Here is a 21,150-nt window from a genome sequence, read left to right as displayed (position 1 = left end):
AATCAGTAAAGTCTTTCTATATATAAAGAGAGGGAGTTCTTTCTTAGCTACCTAACTTCAGTATACTGTATGTTTAAAAACAGGAAGTGGAACGTTTTATTTAGGGGAATTTGCTATCCTAAATGCACCCTTTCTTCAGATTTTGATACTTTGAATCACGTGGTTTTCTTTTAAAAGAATACCATGGAGACATTCTAAATATAGGAATGTCATGACATAAATCTACATGTGTTTGATTTTTTTACAGCCTCCAGAACTAGCACCTAAACCTACTATTGCCACAGTGAGTGGTTCCAAACCAACCTCTCAAAATCAGTATGAACATGACAAAACAATTTACAGGTAAATGTACCATTTCTCATTAACACACAAATATGTAATCTAATAGTAAAAGAGTAGATATTTCAATGGTGAGATATTTCTGCTTGTGTATTTAAAATTACAGTAGAAGTGTTATATCAGAGTGTCATATCTGTAATAGAGGCCGCCAAGACACTTGTCTTAAAGGGTTCTCTGATGCAAGATTGAGTGAACTTCACTGTGCCATTTTCCTCAGATCCTTTTAAGAAATAATTATGGCATAAGAAAAGACAGCAGCAAGTTGGAGACCTTTTTAATATTTAGTCTAGATAATTTAGAAATGGGTAAAGTCGAAGGGATGGTAAGGGATTTTTACTGTGATACAACCTCCGTAGCTAATTAATCTCAATACAGTATATGTTAAAGGCTGAAAGGTTTTGCTCTCAGTCCACTGTTTAGTCATATGTAAGCTTCCATATCTTGCCAACTAAATGCAATTCTGTTTATGCAAATGATGAGTGTTTTATTTGAGAAGCAGTTGTAATATATTTCTATGTAGTTGTAGGAGAGTTATTTTTAAATTGCATTGTGGTTAGCTAAAAGAAGCATTTGGGATGTGGAACTCTAATTAGAATACAAACAACTGCTAAAAAAAATCCAAACAAACAAGAAAGCAAAGCATTATTAATTTATTATTATTATCACCATCATCGCCGTTTAGGGCCCCAGAACCACAGAGACCTCAAGTGAAGCCATCTGAAGACATAGTACGTTCAAATCACTATGATCCTGAGGAAGATGAAGAGTACTATCGAAAGCAGCTTTCATACTTTGATCGCAGAAGTTTTGAAAATAAGCCTTCTACACAGGTTCCTGCCTCCCATCACCCTGAGCCTGTTAAGCCAGTACATCCTCAGAATCAACTGAACTTTACTAACTATTCTAAGTAAGATCTTTCATATTATCTTGTCTTATTCATTTGTTTCTAAAGTGAGGTGGAATTTAGGAGTAAATCTGAACTTACTGTGTATGAATTTCTATAACCACCAAGATAGATGTCCAGGTACCTGATTAAAAAGCATAGCTTTTGTGTAACAAAGACCGTTTTAGTGTCAAGAACATTTATTTGTTTGAAGTTAGTCTGAAAACATAAAATTATTGAATTTGTGTCTTGGCTGAATTTAATGAAATATAGAGACTTCTGGAGCCGAACAGTTTATTTTACTGGCCCTTAGACCCACATGCAGTGCAATGTAGAGAGTTTTTCTCTTAGCGTAAGGTATGCTGAGCAATTAAATATCTTCCAGAAAAGAGGTTCGAACTCCATTGCAGTTCTAAGTAACTTTGTTCTGCAGGCACAAACTTAAACAAATCAGCCATAAGATGTTTACTAAGACTAGAGCAACTTCATTACATGTTTTGGATGTGATGATGCTAGACGTCTTTCTCTGTAGATGGAAACATCTTTTTCCTGTATTGGATGACTTCTTTGATTTGGAACATTTGTACAGAAACTGTATGAAAGCTCCAACACAAATTTAGCTCACATATGGGGTGTGTGTGTGTGGGGGTGTATGTGCGTGCGCACACACATTTTTACTACGTTCTCTGTTTTTTAATTGAGAACTTCACCAGGTAGTCAGTAGGCTTTCCCAAGCTCTTTCAGTAGTTTAGGATGTCTGGTTCCTAGTCACTTGTTCTACCCATTTACCTTATTGTGACCTCCAGTGTCTGGAGTAGTGGACTGAGTCACGGCAACCTGGATTTTATTCCTAACTCTGACACTTCACCTCTCTGACCTTCACTTTCTCCATTTGAAAATGATACCTTTTTCACAGGTTTTGTGTGTGCTGAGGGATTTTAGGGAAATTTTAGAACAATCACAGCACTAGACCAACGGTGGGTGAATTCACTAAAGTTCAGTGTTAGATACAATTACAGAGTAAAGATAGTGTAGGTACATTATCAGGGAAAGAACAAGAATCTGTGGGAAAACAGCAGTCCATGAGTTGAGGCTTGATACATAAAATTCCAAATGATTTACTGAATTTGCTGCATGATATCTTTTAAAGGTGGGGGGAGAGGAGAACCTAAAATTTCAAAAGTCAACCAAGTATATTATACAAAGCAAAAAAGGAAAAATCTTACTGAATGGTATGAATCATCTAGTTACTAGCTGGCTACTTGTCTAGGTAGGAGATCTGCAATGATCTACTTTGTTTGCTCCTCCCACATGATACTAAAGGAGGAGAGGAATGTGTTCAGTGACCCATGATCTTTGCTTCCCAGGTAGCTGTGAATCCCCTTTATTTTTCATCCTACCCTATATCTTCTGAAAGAAAGAAACAGACTTCAACCACCTACCAGTTATTGATAGAGGAAAGGAGTCCCTTTCTTTGTTTCCAGACATTATAAGAAGTGACCTAAACAGCTCAGCTGGCCCCCAGAAGTCTACTAGGGCTTTCAGCCTTGTGCTGTCAAAGCAAAACTGGGGAATTTTCTTGCCCCTTGGGGTGTACGCCCTGAGCAAGTGATTCCATCACCATACAGCAAAACCCTGAGGAACAGTGGCTGGCAGTGGTGATACCTCAAGGAGGTTCTGTAAGTTTTTTAATTAATATTTGTAAAGGTTTTTAATATCCATAATGAAAAGAACTATACTAATGCAAACAGCAATATGTTTATCCTCCTTATAAATGGCTTTACTGTAACTTACTTGCTGAGCATACTAAAATATGTATGCACATCTGAAAGTTCAAAATAGCAATGTCTTTGTGAACTGGAAGAGCATGATGAATAAATGCATCTGTTTAATGGCTCAGAATTCAAATTAGGTGCCCCAGAGCAGCTGGCACCTGAGCAGGGCACTGAAAAGGGGACCATTTTCACTTCTGCTTCACACCTGAATGTGTCCCATGACATTTCCATTCTTTGGTGGTAGTTCTGAGCTATTTGTTTTTCTGTGTGTGTTGTTGAGGGTAACTTCAGGCCTCAATATACAGAAAAGTGACATAAAATGGCTACAAAGAAAAGTAGTGTTGCCATGTATGGGACTGAGACAGCTTGAGTATTCAGAAATGATAGAGAAAGCTGCTCTCTCTTGTGAAAGAGTACTAACCATTAGAAGACCAAGAAAGGGATACACATGGGAAAGAATATAAGAAAACATACCAGGAAGAGTGGAAAATTGATGGAGACAGTAAGACTAGAAAAGCAAGGAAATGAATTAGACAATATGCTTCCTAGTACTGACTCTTAAGACATACCTTTGTGTGTATGTGTGCACATAAGATACTGTTCGCAAGTTAGAGGTTTTTGTTTTAATGAGTGTTCCCTCTTACTCAGCCAATTTCTAGACCATGCTCTGAGGCTTGGTTGGTAACTTTCTCCAAAATATTCATGCGTTGGTCACAACTCCATATATGTCATTATTTTTCCAAAAATAAATGTGGGGCTAATTGGTGGTGATGATGGGAAATTGTTTACAGGTCTGCAACCTCTTGTTTTTGAGTAATCCATATATCTTGTTTTTGAGGAATCAATTCTTTTTTTAAAAAAAGATGTAGCTAACGCTACTAAAACAAATCTCAAATATTCATCAGTTAACTTAAAAAGTTGTTGATATTTTGCAATTTATATAAGCAGGCTTGCTAGAATTTGATTTTTACTTTTTTATAATTTCACTGCATATCAATGCTTACTTTTAAGGGTTTTTTCAATTTTTATCAATTTAAATTTTCATAGTTGGGAGAAATTATGGGGAGGTCAGACAATTATTTAATGGCATTGAGGTTGAGATTCAAAAAGTTAAATCTTTTAACCACTAAAACACAAACTGTCAGCATTACAGGTCAAAATACACAAACTAATTATCCTTAATTCAAACTCTGATAAATTCTCAAGAATCACTTTTCTTTGCTGCTCTGTAAATTTTGATTATTATCAATGAAAATATTTTATTGGTTTGTGTGTGTACAGTGAAATCTGTTTACTGACCTTTATTGATTAAAAATCTAGACCTTATGTATAAGTGTCTGTCAACACTGAGCACATCAGATCTTCAGTGAGTTAAGTTTCAGAGTAGCAGCCGTGTTAGTCTGTATTCGCAAAAAGAAAAGGAGTACTTGTGGCACCTTAGAGACTAACCAATTTATTTGAGCATAAGCTTTCGTGAGCTACAGCTCACTTCATCGGATGCATTCAGTGGAAAATACAGTGGGGAGATTTATATACATAGAGAACATGAAACAATGGGTGTTACCATACACACTGTAACCAGAGTGATCACTTAAGGTGAGCTATTACCAGCAGGAGAGCGGGGGGGACCTGTTGTAGTGATAATCAGGGTGGGCCATTTCCAGCAGTTGACAAGGACATCTGAGGAACAGTGGGGTGGGGGGGGGCAGGGGAAGGGAGTAAACATGGGGAAATAGTTTTACTTTGTGTAGTGACCCATCCACTCCCAGTCTCTATTCAAGCCTAAGTTAATTGTATCCAATTTGCAAATGAATTCCAATTCAGCAGTCTCTCCTTGGAGTCTGTTTTTGAAGTTTTTGTTGTTGAAGAATTGCAACTTTTAGGTCTGTAATCGAGTGACCAGAGAGATTGAAGTGTTCTCCAACTGGTTTTTGAATGTTAAAATTCTTGATGTCTGATTTGTGTCCATTTATTCTTTTACATAGAGACTGTCTGGTTTGACCAATGTACATGGCAGAGGGGCATTGCTGGCGCATGATGGCATCTATCACATTGGTAGATGTGCAGGTGAACGAGCTCTGATGGTGTGGCTGATGTGATTAGGGCCTATGATGATGTCCCCTGAATAGATATGTGGACACAGTTGGCAACAGGCTTTGTTGCAAGGATAGGTTCCTGGGTTAGTGGTTCTGTTGTGTGGTGTGTGGTTGCTGGTGAGTATTTGCTTCAGGTTGGGGGGCTGTCTGTAAGCAAGGACTGGCCTGTCTCCCAAGATCTGTGAGAGTGATGGGTCGTCCTTCAGGATAGGTTGTAGATCCTTGATGATGTGTTGGAGAGGTTGGAACCCTGACCTGGGGTATTCTATCTGCTACCCAAGATCCATAAACCTGGAAATCCTGGACACCCCATCATCTCAGGCATTGGCACTCTGACAGCAGGATTGTCTGGCTATGTAGACTCCCTTCTCAGGCCCTACACTACCAGCACTTCCACCTATCTTTGAGACACCACTGACTTCCTGAGGAAACTACAATCCATCGGTGATCTTCCTGAAAACACCGTCCTGGCCACTATGGATGGAGAAGCCCTCTACACCAACATTCCACATGAAGATGTACTACAAGCCGTCAGGAACAGTATCCCCAATAATGTCACGGCAGACCTGATGGCTGAACTTTGTGACTTTGTCCTCCCCCACAACTCTTTCACATTTGGGGACAATGTATACCTTCAAATCAGCAGCACTGCTATGGGTACGCACATGGCCCCACAGTATGCCAACATTTTTATGGCTGACTTAGAACAACGCTTCCTCAGCTCTCGTCCCCTAATGCCCCTACTCTACTTGTGCTACATTGATGACATCTTCATCATCTGGACCCATGGAAAAGAAGCTTTTGAGGAATTCCACCCTGATGTCAACAATTTCCATCCCACCATCAACCTCAGCCTGGACCAGTCCACACAAGAGATCCACTTCCTGGACACTACGGTGCTAATAAGCGATGGTCACATAAACACCACCCTATACTGGAAACCTACTGACCGCTATTCCTACCTACATGCCTCCAGCTTTCATCCAGACCACACCACATGATCCATTGTCTACAGCCAAGCTCGACGATACAACCGCATTTGCTTCAACCCCTCAGACAGAGACAAACACCTACAAGATCTCTCTCAAGCATTCTTACAACTACAATACCCACCTGCTGAAGTGAAGAAACAGATTGACAGAGCCAGAAGAGTACTCAGAAGTTACCTACTACAGGACAGGCCCAACAAAGAAAATAACAGAACGCCACTAGCCATCACCTTCAGCCCACAACTAAAACCTCTCCACACACACCCCCCCCCACACACACACGTTCTGGTTAAACCCTGGATTTGTGCTGGAAATGGCCTACCTTGATTATCATACACATTGTAAGGAGAGTGATCGCTTTAGATAAGCTGTTACCAGCAGGAGAGTGGGGTGGGGGGAGAAAACCTTTTGAAGTGATAAACACCCAATGTTTCATGTTCTCTGTGTATATAAATCTCCCCTCTGTATTTTCCACTGCATGCATCCGATGAAGTGAGCTGTAGTTCACGAAAGCTTATGCTCAAATAAATTGGTTAGTCTCTAAGGTGCCACAAGTACTCCCTTTCTTTTTGCGAATACAGACTAACAGGGCTGCTACTCTGAAACCTATCAGGTGTTCTTGTCAACTGCTGGAAATGGCCCACCTTGATTATCACTACAATAGGTCCTCCTCCCCCCCCTTCCCCTCCTGCTTGTAATAGCTCACCTTAAGTGATGACTCTGGTTACAGTGTGTATGGTAACACTCATTGTTTCATGTTCTCTATGTATATAAATCTCCCCACTGTATTTTCCACTGAATGCATCCGATGAAGTGAGCTGTAGCTCACGAAAGCTTATGCTCAAATAAATTTGTTAATCTCTAAAGTGCCACAAGTACTCCTTTTCAATGAGCTAAATCACTCTAGTTAATAACGAAGGTTCGTGGTAGAAATGAGGCAGGAGTGTAACGAAAAATAGTTTTCAAACCAAACCACAGTACTGAAATGCATTTTAATAGCTTTCTTCTCTGGATGATTCATGACAAACACTAGAAATGGGAGGAACCTAAAAAAAGTCTCTAATGGTACCTTAATATCCCTCTTCCATTAAGGTTTTTTGTTGTTGTTAATATTGTTATAGTAACTTCTAAATAATAGTTTGTACAACTTGAGGAATTAAAAAAATAGTTAGAACTGGGCAAAGATGGCCAAAAATACTCTCCACAAATAACCACTTTTAAAAATTTACTTGGCCGTGCTTGTGCCCCTGTTTGTGTTCACCTTTAATGAAAATACATGTGCCTTTACTGGTGTGAATCTTCACCGATTGCCAGTTTCAACATCTACATGAATATGTGCATAAGCTGAATTTTAAATCTGTATAAATGAATATTGGCATAGGAAGCAGTTGTGGTCAGAGAATGAAAACAGTGTCCTGGTGCTATTTTGGCCATTCACAATTAATGCAGCTTGAATTACTACCCTGGAAAATCCAGGGACCTGTTTGCAATCTGTGCAGAGGTGCAAAAGTTTGCAATAAATAAATAAATAAAAATTTTATTAAAATATTTGAGGAAATCCTGATCTGTGAGTAGAAAGAGGCTCCATTAGATAAATCATTCATGGAAAATTATTGGTTCAGCTCCATTTATAATAAATTAGTGTATAAAAAGAACAAAGCAGCAGTTTGAGTTAAGGTGTTTTGAAATGTTGTTTCTCTGTTAAGCTTTTATGACAATCCAAGTAGTCTTAGACAAAGCAGCACAAATTTTACTAGAAAGCTAGTTTCCCCAGTACAATTTAAAATAAGTACAGTAACTGCTGTTTGATAATTCAGTGAGCTTGTGCAAGTTTGCATAGTTAACATACAAAATGTTTGTTATTCAGGCACCAAATTTAACTGACCTCCAGCAATTGCCCTACACTGATGGGGAATGTTCTACGAATGCAAAGTATATATTGAGAGAGAAATGAGTATACACTCTTATGTGGCTTTGCAGTATCAATGAACAAGTGCTATAGTTCCTCATCTGTAATCTTTTGTGCTGCCATCATAGATGCTTGCATTTAAACAAACTGAGGTTAGTGTCTGTTCTTTTAGAAGAAATTCACATTTACCAAACAGAAAATGGTGAAATCTGAGAGGATGAACATTCTGACTTGTAAGAGGGAAATGCAAACAAATAACTGTAAACAAAATAACAACTTTAGGTGGGAGTAGTAATGGCTGAGCAAAGTCAGGCCTGGCTGAGCTGTAAGATTTCATCAGAATTTAACAGGACACTTACTGTGCTCTGGAGATGAGGGACTAAGTTGTTGGTGCTGTTCGCAAATAGGCAATTCTGTCATAAAATTATGTCTTTTGGATCTCAGTTAAGTTGTCAGGTTCAAGACAGTTTTTCAAAGAGCAGAGAAAAAAAATTAGAGATTGGATCTTTTTCCTAAAAGCTTTTGTCTACTTTCACAGTGAGCTCTTGGCAGTGTTCCTGATATCACTGTAGAAAAGCAGGTGGTGGGTAAATGAGGTAGGAATGGATAATACAGGAGGGAAATTCTTGGTTTTTTAAAAAAAAATTGAAACATTTTAAAGACAAAAGTGACCCACCACTTGGGATTAATTCATCTACATTAGCTATTGTAATTAAACGGTCACTGCAGTACAGTAAGGGGCATTTCACTAGGCAAGTATTTCGCTATTCTTTGTCCACTGTCGATAAAAGGGCTATGATAAAAGGGCAGCAAAAGTGTAATGATACTAGAACTGCATGGTGGTATTAACAGGGAAAGGGGAAATACGTATGCATAAAACCACCATGTAATGGTGTTCATTGATCGTATTACTGAAGAGAAAAGGGGGGAAATACTATAACACATAAACAGCATCATGATGGGTCAGATTTTCAAAAGTACCTAGGAACTGAAGTCCCATTGGCTTTCAATGGGATTTAGGAGCTTTTCAAATATGTGATCTAGTCTCCTAAGTCAAGTAGGCACTTCGGAAAACTTTACCCATTATCCTAAACTCTATTAGCATGGGGATTGTATTAGTAATTTTAATTAAATTCACGAGAGTTAATGGTTAACGTTTCAACAACAATGATGTGGTTATGGGAAGGGGGAGGCATTTTCATCTCTTCTCTTCACATTTCCGATTGGGGAAAATAGCTTTTGGGCTGAAATTCCTGTGGTGCTAATCCGGATGCTTTTAAGGAAGAGAGTAGCTTTTCAGTATGTGATCTTCATGTATTCTATTCAGACTTTGTAAGGGGACCTACTAGAGTATTTAACATTTTAAAATAAACCTCTGAAGCTGTTGGAGAGGGAGGGCCTTCTGAGGACATCTTAAAAGTAGAGCCACCTAAGAGATCTGACATGAATGCATTGTGTACAGTTAAATGCGACAGCACTTTGGGTTTGGTGGTTTTGCATATTAAAATCATGATCTGTGTTCATCCCAATATCCAGTTATTTTTGCTAATGTTTTATGATATTTGGCTTTTCTTACTCACCAATAGCAAGAAAGTGACTTAAATATTTTTGCACAAATCTCATATAGTATATAGACGATTAGCCACTGATAGATAAGAAATTACTAATTCAACAAGTAATGGAGTGGTGGTGTTAAAGAAACTCTGAGCCTAGAATGAATGTCTACTCCTCTGCCCCTCCCAGTTTATATTTACCTCATGAAGGCACCTTGCACATCTAGATATCTGCTGTATGAAATGTCTATTTTTATAAATTTCTTGGCAACTTGCTTTGAAAAACCACATAGAAGCTCTGATCCTGAGGAGAGGCTCCTGCTTAGCTTTATGCAGTGTGAATAGCCCCATTGAAGTCAACAGGACTTTTGCTATGCCTCAGGTTAAACATTTGTATAAGTCTTTGTAGGGCCATAATCTTAAAATAATTTTAATATTTAGACAGGAGCAGTGCATTTTGGTCAGATGCAACACAGTTGTTTATGACAAGCCAAAGTTAAATACTGACATGAGTCTTCTGTGTGAGGATTCACATAATTATGAATTTCTAATGCTATAACTCAGCACTTGTCTTATTGATGGTTTTTGTATTTAGAAGAAATGTACGTTTTTGGATCTGGGCTTACAGTTTCACTGTACATCGGGTAGGCAGACTCCATTAATTTTAAAATATTTTTCATCCATTGACTGACAAATTTTGTATTAATATTTTATATACATTTTCCTGCCCCTAACAAATTTACATAGCTGTTTTGGAAACAAAATAGACTAGTAAAGTAAGTAATAAAATCTGTCTGCTTGGTAACAGTAAACTCTCTACTGTAAGCAAACTTATCTATTTAGCAGTTTGAATGGTTTGGTGTTCCTTTATAAGAAATGTCAAGTTGTAACTTTACATTTGAAAGAATCTCACGTTACAGGTTCAGCACTGAGAAATGTATGTGTACAAATGTTTTTATTCATCATATTTATGTTCACCAATCAGGCATTCTTCATGGGGAAATCAAGCCAAAAAGTCCATTTTAGAAAATATGTGGCACCAGTGAAGCTCCTTTGTAAGGGTAATGTCACATTTGTGTCTTCTAGTTGTCAGAAGTTGTAGTACATGGAATAGTTTTGTCTCTTCCCTCTTCTCCTTTGCTTTATAGGCCTGTTGCTTAGGAGAGTATATTCTCAATTATAGACACTAGAGCAAAACTCTCCTTATGCAGTGTGGCCTTTCATTTAAAGGTTGATTGTAAAAGGCTGGTTGTTTTGAACTGTTAGGTTTAGGTCAGGGGTAGGCAACCTATGGCACGCATGCCGAAGGCATCACACAAGCTGATTTTCAGTGGCACGCACACTGCCCGGCTCCTGGCCACCGGTCCGGGGGCTCTGCATTTTAATTTAATTTTAAATGAAGTTTCTTAAACATTTTAAAACCCGTATTTACTTTACATACAACAATAGTTTAGTTATATATTATAGACGTATAGAAAGAGACCTTCTAAAAACATTAAAATGTATTACTGGCACGCAAAACCTTAAATTAGAGTGAATAAATGAAGACTCGGCACACCACTTCTGAAAGGTTGCTGACCCCTGGTTTAGGTCATGTGTTTGAAGGTATTGTTTTACTCAGTCTCGTCTTGCTGTTCACTTTTTCTTTCTCTCATAAGTTTTCTTTCAGAATTATTCTGGTTGCCCTGTAGTGAAGGGGTAATATTAGACCTTGCAAATTTAAAAAGTTCATTGGTGCTCTTTCTGAAACGCTGCTGGCTGTTTCTGGTCAGCTTCATCACTATTCCTGAACAATGAACATGATTTGGCCACCTCTACACTTTGAGGTTAAACTGTGTTCAGCACTCGGTCATTTGCACCTATTGTTAACTTCTTTATCAGCAACTGACAAATTACAGTCTTGTCCACATAAGGTAGAACAAAGATTAAAAATAACATTTGAAAACTTTGTCTCTGAGTTGGGTTTATATCTTAGGATAAAATCATGGCCTTCTCTACCCTGGGAAAACTTATACAAATATTCCTCCAGTTGTGCAGTATGAAAAAAGTGGCTTTATTTTAACAACTTGAACAAATTGTGTAGATTTGTCACAAAAGTAGAAAATGAGTAATATCCATTTCTGTGCACTGTTCTACCACTGAGATGAAAGGATGTTTATTGAAAAGTGGTAGGAGCCATAGTGTAGGTGAGGGACCTGCAGCTGGATATATAACACCATTTTGATTAAATTTACTTTTCAGCAGGCTTAACTAAGAGAGTGGTAAAAGTGAGTCTAGAAGCCAGAGCCACCACTCTACGAAAGTGCTCTGCAGCAGGTTTTGGAACCAGTGAGAATTTTTTGGTAAATTTTTCCCAATGTAGACAGCCTATGAGTTTGATGATCCTTTCATTGGCCCTGGTATCATAAGTAGCTTAATTAAAGTCAGTGTAGCTGGTGTAAAAATGGTGTAAATTAGAGGAGAACAAAGCCTTAACCTCAGATACATTGTGGATGTTCTTACAAGAATATAAACGGGGCAGGGGGGCGGGGGCGGGAATATCTGTACAATTTTATGTAAAACCTGATGAAAGTAAAGATTCCTATTTGAGTTCTGGGTATTCCACACGTGGGTACACATGTGCTTCATGTTTCTGAGATTGGAGATTTCTAGCAAGCAGTGTCTGTTGGTCTGCGCCCATTGCTCTCCTCGTGCTCTGTACTGAGGGCATAAGGGTCAGTCCGGACCCACAGCTCTCCAGGTCCTTCTCACTACAGCATGGCCTGAGTCAGAATCTTCTGTGTCCAAAGCTTCTTCATAACCTTCTTATCTATAAATATATACTTAAAATAGTGAAGTGTTTTTAGTGGATTTTTCCTCATTGTTACAGTGAGCATAGGATAGTTCCTTCCCTACCTCAGGGACCCTACCTTCCTCTCTCTCCCAATCAGGAGAAGAACTGTGGCCAGACTTCTGGAGTTTGTGTCGTCTGCCCCCGTTCCTTCTCCATCAGTGGCTAACACCACCACTGCTTTGGGGAGGCTCACATTGCCACCAAGTGCAGTATCTGACGCTTCCCACCTCCCCAAACACATGAGGGATGGGAGTCCTGTCGGAGCCCCTGGACAGGGCCCTACCAAATTCACGGCCATGAAAAATGCGTCATGGACCGTGAAATCTGGTCTCTCCCTCTGAAATCTCGTCTTTTGTGTGCTTTTAGCCCTATTCTATACCGATTTCACAGTGGAGACCAGAGTTTCTCAAATTGGGGTCCCGATCCAAAAGGGAGTTGCGGGGGTCACAAGGGTTATTTATGCGGGGTTCGTGGTATTGCCACCCTTACTTCTGCACTGCCTTCAGAGTTGGGTGGCCGGAGAGTTGTGGCCGTTGGCCAGGTGCCCAGCTCCAAAGTGCCCTTTTACAATACTGACATCTTCAGATCTTAAAATGAGGATAATTGACTTTTTGCAGTCACAGGCCTTGTTTACTAGCTGTGAGAGTGGCCATCCCAGTCCAATCTCCTCACAGCATTTTTCAGGGTTGGGACTGCGGGTGTCCTGCTTTTATGTTTCATCTTACCCGTATCGGAATGGGCAAAGAGAGTAGCTCTCTCCTTGAGGCAGAACTGAGTGATCTCGCCTCAAAAATCTTTGAGATTTTTTTTTTTTAATCTCAAATTGAGCAGTATTCTGGGGTTCAAATTGGGGGGAACCATAGAATGCACCACGTGGGATCTTGTCCATTCTTTCAGGAAGAGCCAATGTTCTCTTAATTTTCTAGAATGTTCTCTACCCATTTATTCAGTTGCATTACCCATTGCTCCCAGTGCCTTCACAATGAGTTACTGTTTGTTCTTCAGTATGTTGGTTATTCATTGACAATTTCTTTCTGTCAGTGGGAAAAGACTGTCTGATAACTACCAGTCTAGAGCACCCAACATAATGGGGCCCTGATTCTTTCTTGAAGCTTCTACCTGCTACCATAATAAAATAGGAAATAAAAATAAAACTTGTGCATTTAAAATAAAGCTACATTTTTGTGGAATACTCTTCCTTCCAAAGAGATCCTGTTTTCAGATGCAGTCTACATTTTGAAGTCTAAACTGGCTAAGTTTTTTTTTTGTCTATCGAATAGTTATAAATCTGTACTAGGTTAATTTTTTTAAATGTTGTAGTAGAATACTTGTGAATGCCACTATATCAGACTGTAGTCCTACAAGCTGAATGGGTTCGATCAATTGTCAACTACATAGCTAGTAATTGCCTTAAAATAAGTAACCAAAATAAAAACTGAGAGCCACTCATAGATGAGGTGATATCAAAGCTCTTTTCAGTTAGAGGCTAGTTTTCATCTTTGCATCTGATTTATGTGGATTAGAAAGAGAACACTATTTGAATAGCCTCTGTACTTTATTTTATTTTTTTAAATATGACCGACCATAAGTGATGTTTTTGGACAATTTTAAAGTACTCCATAGAGAGGGAAGAGGTCCATTCTCACTGAAATTCGCGCATATTAACATTAAGCGGAGTTGTATGTATGTTGGAAGGAATATTCCCAAATTTTAATTGAAAATGGAGCTAGTAGTAATTTTCAGTTTATTGCATAAATTTTGCTGCTTTCTCAATGATAAAAACAATATTAAACTTTTAGAACAATATACCTGCAGAATATCTGGATAATTCTTCTTTTCGAGTAGTGTCCCTGTGGATGCTCCACTTCAGGTTTTCTACTCCCTGATTGTAGTCCCCAACTCCCCAAGAAAGAAAAAGGGATCACAATAGTAAAGATCAACACAACACAAACCATGAAGTGAGAGAGAGAGAGAGTGTGTGTTTCACCTTTCTTCTCCCAGTAGGCAGAATTAAAATATCATCGTTATTTGGGAGAGTAACTACAGGACATGGTAATGCTGACCAGAAATCTTTTTTTAATGTGTGGACACTGATAATGGAGAGCTGAAAGAGTTTCCCTGGGAATAAGATTGAACTCTTCACTATAAAAACTTTCTCAGCCAGTCATTTGCAGTGCAATACTGACAACAGCATATGTGTAGTAAATAGCCCCAGGATAAGATAAGCATGCATTGCACCTACAGTATATCAAATTCAGAATACTAAAATTCTATTTACAGTCAAGTAGAATGACGGTCTGAAATTCTTTCATTGCACTCTAACTAAGTAGTGGTCAAGATATAATGAAGGTTTCTGTTTCAGTCTGACCTGAACTTATCTACTGTGAGGCCTCACCTGCCTGTAATTCATAGACAAAAGTTTCATATTAAGCATAGCGTCTGATCACTATACATATACAGTAAGGGTCTTGTGTCAGAATGCTAGCTGACTAACTTAATTCTGTCTCTTTGTACAATGTCTTGTCATGTTAACAGTTCTAGGACTAACTCAAAGTATGAAGAAATAATGTGCTTAAGATAGAATGACCATTTTTCTTTCATTCTTCTATTGCTGTTTGCTTTGCCATCACCTAGATTTCTTGGCTCTTACACTAGCTATGACTACTTGAAAAGGAACATCAAGTGGTAAGATTGCCGTTGATGTGAGGATGTTTTAAGGTGTCCTCTCACTGTTACATTTATCACAGGCATTATGTGCACCTAAAATTTTAAACACAATAATTTTGAAAGTAGGTTTAAGTTACGATAGCCAAAAACTATAGGTATTTTTGAAAATTGGCCATTTCCTGAGAAATATTTGAAATTTAAGTTTAAATTGCTTGCTTATTTAACTAGCTAAAATTTATGCACATAAAGCTAGTGAAGCTTAAGCTGATTGCATTTATAATTAAGATGGCATTGTTGAAATATCGGGTGTATTTAGAAGAGTTCTGACAGAAATCAATCTTTCTATAGCACATCCAATTTATGCTTTTTAAAAAAACTAGGTAATTTAAAATTAAACTATTTTTTAATACCTACCTAAATAATAGCACAGTTCTTCAATTGAAAATCCACCCAAACTAAATTGAAAACAAAGGATTTAGAGCAAAACATCACAAAAATACACCCAAAATGTCATCTGCCTTTTGTTTGCCATCTTTTGGTTTGTATTACTAATCTTTTTAAAGATTCAGTGTTGTCTTGAAATCTCTTGTGCTTATAAATGAACGTTTTGTACTTAGGACTGAATGTTATACAGAAACTGTTAATGTTCATAGGAAGAGATGAAAATTATAGGTATTATAGAAGGAGAAACAATGGTGAATTCAGAAACTGAAAACTTTTGTAAAATTGGACAAGTCAGCCTATTGTTTTTCTTTTATTTCCAACAGGGGGAAGCCTACTGATGCTGAGCCCCCAGATAGACCTGTTGGTGAAAAGCGCTATGAGCCCGTTCCTCAAGTTACTCCTCCTCCCCTACCTCCAGTACAGTATACTCAACCTCAGTCGATTAATAATCCTGTCGTACTACTTCAGGCACATCCCAAGTCTGCACTTTCTGAGGGTATGAAATCTGAAAGTTGGCACGTCTAATAGAATGCAGTGTTGAATTTACGCAAGTGTTCTGTTTGCCTAGCTTCCTATTCTCCAGTACAGACTTAAGTTACTGCACAAACTTTTTAAAATTGAACTATTCAGTTCTTGCACGTGAAGTATCTGTCACAGCGATAATTTCTACCCAAGTTTAAGTAAAAAAATTTAAATTAGTTGGGGAATTAGAACCAATAGGTTCATATAAAAGTGTTGATTAAAGATGCAATCATTTCAATTAATGGGGAATCTTGCTTAGACCACTTACACTTAAAGATACAATAATCTCTATTTGTCAGGGACTTGGATGTATAAGTTAGTACAGTGGCTCTCAACCTTTCCAGACTACTGTATCCTTTTCAGGATTCTGATTTGTCTTGCATACCCCCAGGTTTCATCTCACTTAAAAAATACTTGCTTACAAAATCAGACATAAGAATACAAAAGTATCACAGCACACTATTACTAAAAATTGCTTACTTTCTCATTTTTACCATATAAAATCAATTTGAATGTAAATATTGTGCCTACAGTTCAGTGTATAGTAATACAGAGCAGTATAAGCAAGTCATTGTATGAAATTTTAGTTTGGACTGAGTTCTCTAGTGCTTTTTATGTAGCGTGCTGGTAAACTAGGCAAATATCTAGGTGAGTTGATGTACTCCCTGGAAGACCTCTACATACCCCCAGGTATACACCTACTTCTGGTTTGAGAACCACTGACATACAGTAATTACGGGACTTGAACTAGTTGAAATCTGGACCAATCAGCTAATGTTATATTTTTACAATTTGGAGACTCTACTGAGTTCTATGAAAAAATTTGATGGTAGCTGAGCCTCTTGTGGGAAAGATTCCATATTGCAACAACTGTTATATTGTAGTTGATTCCATGTTAGCAGTCTCAACGGAGATAAAGCAGATTAGTCTTCATAGTTATTGGTTTCTCCTTTATAGGCAGTCTCCCAGCTCCTCCTCATCCCCCACAACTCTTTGAGTATGATGTGTTCTCTCTCTCAAGTCCCAAAAATAGAGAATTTTCTACTTTGTTTAGGCAGCCTTAACAAAGAATGTCCTTTGTTTTAGCTTAGGCTTATGATGATGTTGCAGTGTAGCTCATCTGTTGTTTGGTTCCAGCCACTTCAGCTACTTGTGGCTTTGTTTTACTCCATTTCATAAAAAGGTTAGAGCAAATTTGTGCTGTGTAAATTAGGCATATGTTTTATGGAAAGACATGCTGTTTTATGTATGATTTGTACATGTGCTAATACAGGTAACAAAAGTGTAGGCGACATACCACTATGAAGTATACTAGAGTTGGAATTATTATTTGAGATTATTAATATGGGAAACCACTAAAAATTAATTTAACCATAAATTCCTTTATTCAACCCAAAGGCCAAAATAGCACTTATACAATTACTCTAAACCTACCTAAAAAGCCTAAGTAAAGCATTTTACTACATTCAAACAGTAACAAAACACTTACAAGCTTACAAACCAGCAAAACCCAGGGGTTCTTAAACACGTATTGGTTGGCTCAGGTGTGGTCAGACAAGTATTAGCAATGAACCCTTCAATAATTTACTTTTTTTATCCTCTTTAACAAACAAGTGATATGATATTGCCAGTTACTGACTTCAGCTACAAACCAATTTGTGACAGTTTACCCTTATTTCCAGTCTTAATGCAGATAAGATTTCCTTTCTTCCCCTTCTCCTTGCAACAGGTTTTTCCACTGCACCTGGTTCACGTATGCTTTAACACTGGTGTGTTGGCTAGGAAAGGGTCATGTTGGCTCATTTTAAGACAGATTCTCTTTTTTTTGTCTTTTTTAAAACCATCTGCAGTTATCCCTGTTGGCTAGAGAGAGGCCTTCTTTTTAGAAATTTTCACTTCTCTCATTAGCTATTCTTTGAATCAGAAATCCTCCCTATTTTATTCCTTCTGGCCTTATATCTTATTATTTTCAAGGCCTTCATTCTACTTGCTAGTCAGGGCCTTTCTTCACAACACATAAATATATTTTCTTAAGTAAACTTAAGCTAACTCTAATTTTTGAATTTCATATTTGTCCTACAACTAGGAAGCTAGCAGGGCTGACATCTAAGAAGTACATACCTAAATGTAACACACTTTTTATAGAAGACCAAAACTAGGCTACAAGTCCTACATTTCTTGAAAACTATAAATTCCTATGCCATGGCTGTGTAGGACCAGAAATGGGAAGTAAGCCTTTATATTTCTTAAAAATATAATTTTAATAATGTTTCTTTTAAACAGTAGCTTAATTTCAGTGCTGTTCTGAAACCCTTAATGCTAACTTTGTGAGTAACATATGATCATATCCCACTACATCTACTGCAAATTAGGGCTATCAAGTGATTAAAAAAACTAATTGCAATTAATTGCACTGTTAATAATAGAATACCATTTAAGTATTTTTGGATGTTCTCTACATTTTCAAATATATTGATTTAAATTACAACGCAAAATACAAAGTGTACAGTGCTCACTCTATATTTATTTTTGATTACAAATATTTGCACTGTAAAAAACAAAAGAAATAGTATATTTCAATTCACCTAATACAAGTGCTGTAGTGCAATCTCTTTATCATGAAAGTTGAATTTACAAATGTAGAATTGTGTACAAAAAATAACTGCATTCAGAAATAAAACAATGTAAAACTTTAGAACCTACAAGTCCACTCAGTCCTATTTCAGCCAATCGCTCAGACCAACAAGTTCGGTTACAATTTGCAGAAGATAATGCTGCCCACGTCTTGTTTACAATGTCACCTGAAAGTGAGAACAGGTGTTCGAATGGCACTGTTGTAGCCGGCATCGCAAGATATTTACGTGCCAGATGCGCTAAAGATTCATATGTCGCTTCATGCTTCAACCACCATTCTAGAAGACATGCGTCTAGGCTGATGATGGTTTCTGCTCAATAACGATCCAAAGCAGAGTGGACCGATGCATGCTCATTTTCATCATCTTAGTCAGATGCCACCAGCAGAAGGTTCATTTTTTTGGTGGTTTGGGTTCTGTAGTTTCCGCATCAGAGTGTTACTCTTTTAAGACATCTGAAAGCATGCTCCACACCTCATCCCTCTCAGATTTTTGGAAGGTACTTCAGATTCCTAAACCTTGGGTCGAGTGCTATATATCTCCTTAGAAATCTCACATTGGTACCTTCTTTGTGTTTTGTCAAATCTGCTGTGAAAGTGTTCTTAAAACAAACATGCGCTGGGTCATCATCCGAGATTGCTATAACATTAAATATATGGCAGAATGTGGGTAAAACAGAATAGGAGACATACATTTCTTCCCCAAGGAGTTCAGTCAGAAATTTAATTAACGCATTATTTTTTTAACGAGCATCATAAGCATGGAAGCATGTCCTCTGGAATGGTGGCCAAAACATGAAGGGGTATATGAATGTTTAGCATATTTGGCATGTAAATATCTTTCAGTGCTGGCTACAAAAGTGCCATGCGAATGCCTGTTCTCACTTTCAGGTGACATTGTAAATAAGAAGCGGGCAGCATTATGTCCTGCAAATTGTAACCAAACTTGTTGGTCTGAGCGATTGGCTGAAGTAGGACAGAGTGGACCTGTAGGCGCTAAAGTTTTACATTGTTTTGTTTTTGAGTAAAGTTATGTAACAAAAAAAAAATCTACGTTTGTAAGTTACATTTTCATGGTAAAGAGACTGAACTACAGTGCTTGTATGAGGTGAATTGACAAATACTATTTCTTTTATCATTTTTACAGTGCAAATATTTGTAATAAAAATAATATAAAGTAAGTTCTGTACACTTTGTATTCCTTGTTGTAACAGAAATCAATGTATTTGAAAATGTAGAAAAACCATCCACAAATATTTAATAAATTTCCATTGGTATTCTATTGTTTAACAGTGCGATTAATCACTATTAGTTTTTTTAATCGCAGTTAATATTTTGTAGTTAATCGCATGAGTTAACTGCGATTAATTGACAGCCCTACTGCACATACAAATTTTTCATAATAGACCTAAGTGTCTGAGGTGTAAAATGGAATATTAAGGCTTACATATTATGGATTTTTCATGTGTGGTTTTTTCCATTTTGTGTTACAGTTAACTGTATGCCCGTAGATTTCCAGAATTCCACAGTGCCCAAGCCTGACCCACCTCCATCTCAAAATAAACCAGCAACTTTCAGATCTTCCAACCGAGAGGACACTGTACAGTCTACCTTCTATCCTCAGAAAAGCTTCCCTGACAAGGGTCCAATTAATGGAACTGAGCAGACTCAGAAAACAGTCACCCCGGCTTATAATCGCTTTACAACGAAGCCTTACACAAGTGCTGCCAGGCCATTTGAGCGAAAGTTTGAAAGTCCTAAATTCAACCACAATCTCCTGCCAAATGAAACTCAGCATAAACCAGAGTTGCCCTCAAAGGCTCCAAATTCTCCTCAACCAATTTTAAAAGCGCACAGCTCATTGCAGCCTTCGGAGTTTGACAGTGGAATGGATACATTCTCCATACTGGCAGACAAGCCTAAATATCAACCAAATAACATTAATGCTGTGCCTAAAGCCATTCCTGTAAGGTAAGATTTTTTTTTTAATGTTTTTAAAGAATGGAGTTGCTCATGAAATTGCAGGTTTTTTTAGGCAGTGTTCAGTCCTGGATGAATTGCTGTTAGTTTGCCCAGACTCTGTAATCAAAAACCAGGATGCATCTCCTGGGACTAACACTGGAGACTGATCAGAGAATTGGGGGGGAAGTGCGTGGCAATGGCTTTTGGGGAGACGTGGGTGTCCTGTCTCCCTGTATCCTACTTTTTAATAGTGAAGTTGTGTCCAGCATGGTTCTTATTGTACGTCTTTTAGTAAAAAGTAACAAGTCTTGCTCTAAACAACCCTTTTCCAGAAGTTGGAATTACTAAATTATTATTGTCACAGCTTAACACTACACATTCAGTGTGAGTGGTCTTGTATGTGCTGAGGAGGCTATATTATTATTTCAGGTAAATTTTTAAAAACACTCTTTTGAAAAGAGAGCAGTCATTTCAACAATGGTGTTGTACTTGCTTTGAGACCAAACAATATAACTGTTTAAGAGGAAGATGCAATTACCCATACTC

The 21,150-nt window shown here is 37.8% G+C and overlaps 1 protein-coding gene across 9 annotated transcripts in view; it reads left to right on the top strand.

Moving 5' to 3' along the window:
• TJP1 (tight junction protein 1) overlaps window positions 1–21,150 on the top strand; it is a 308,695-nt gene that overhangs the window by 275,761 nt on the left and 11,784 nt on the right. For all 9 annotated transcript variants that reach the window (XM_073303700.1, XM_073303698.1, XM_073303696.1 and 6 more), the window contains 4 exons: window positions 248–342; window positions 1,022–1,246; window positions 15,812–15,984; window positions 20,136–20,613. In XM_073303700.1, coding sequence (XP_073159801.1) covers window positions 248–342; window positions 1,022–1,246; window positions 15,812–15,984; window positions 20,136–20,613 — 971 coding nt within the window. The remainder of the gene's footprint in view (window positions 1–247; window positions 343–1,021; window positions 1,247–15,811; window positions 15,985–20,135; window positions 20,614–21,150) is intronic.

Source organism: Lepidochelys kempii, chromosome 10 (assembly GCF_965140265.1).
Source record: "Lepidochelys kempii isolate rLepKem1 chromosome 10, rLepKem1.hap2, whole genome shotgun sequence".
NCBI lineage: Eukaryota > Metazoa > Chordata > Testudines > Cheloniidae > Lepidochelys > Lepidochelys kempii.
This window is presented reverse-complemented; position numbering and strand designations above follow the sequence as displayed.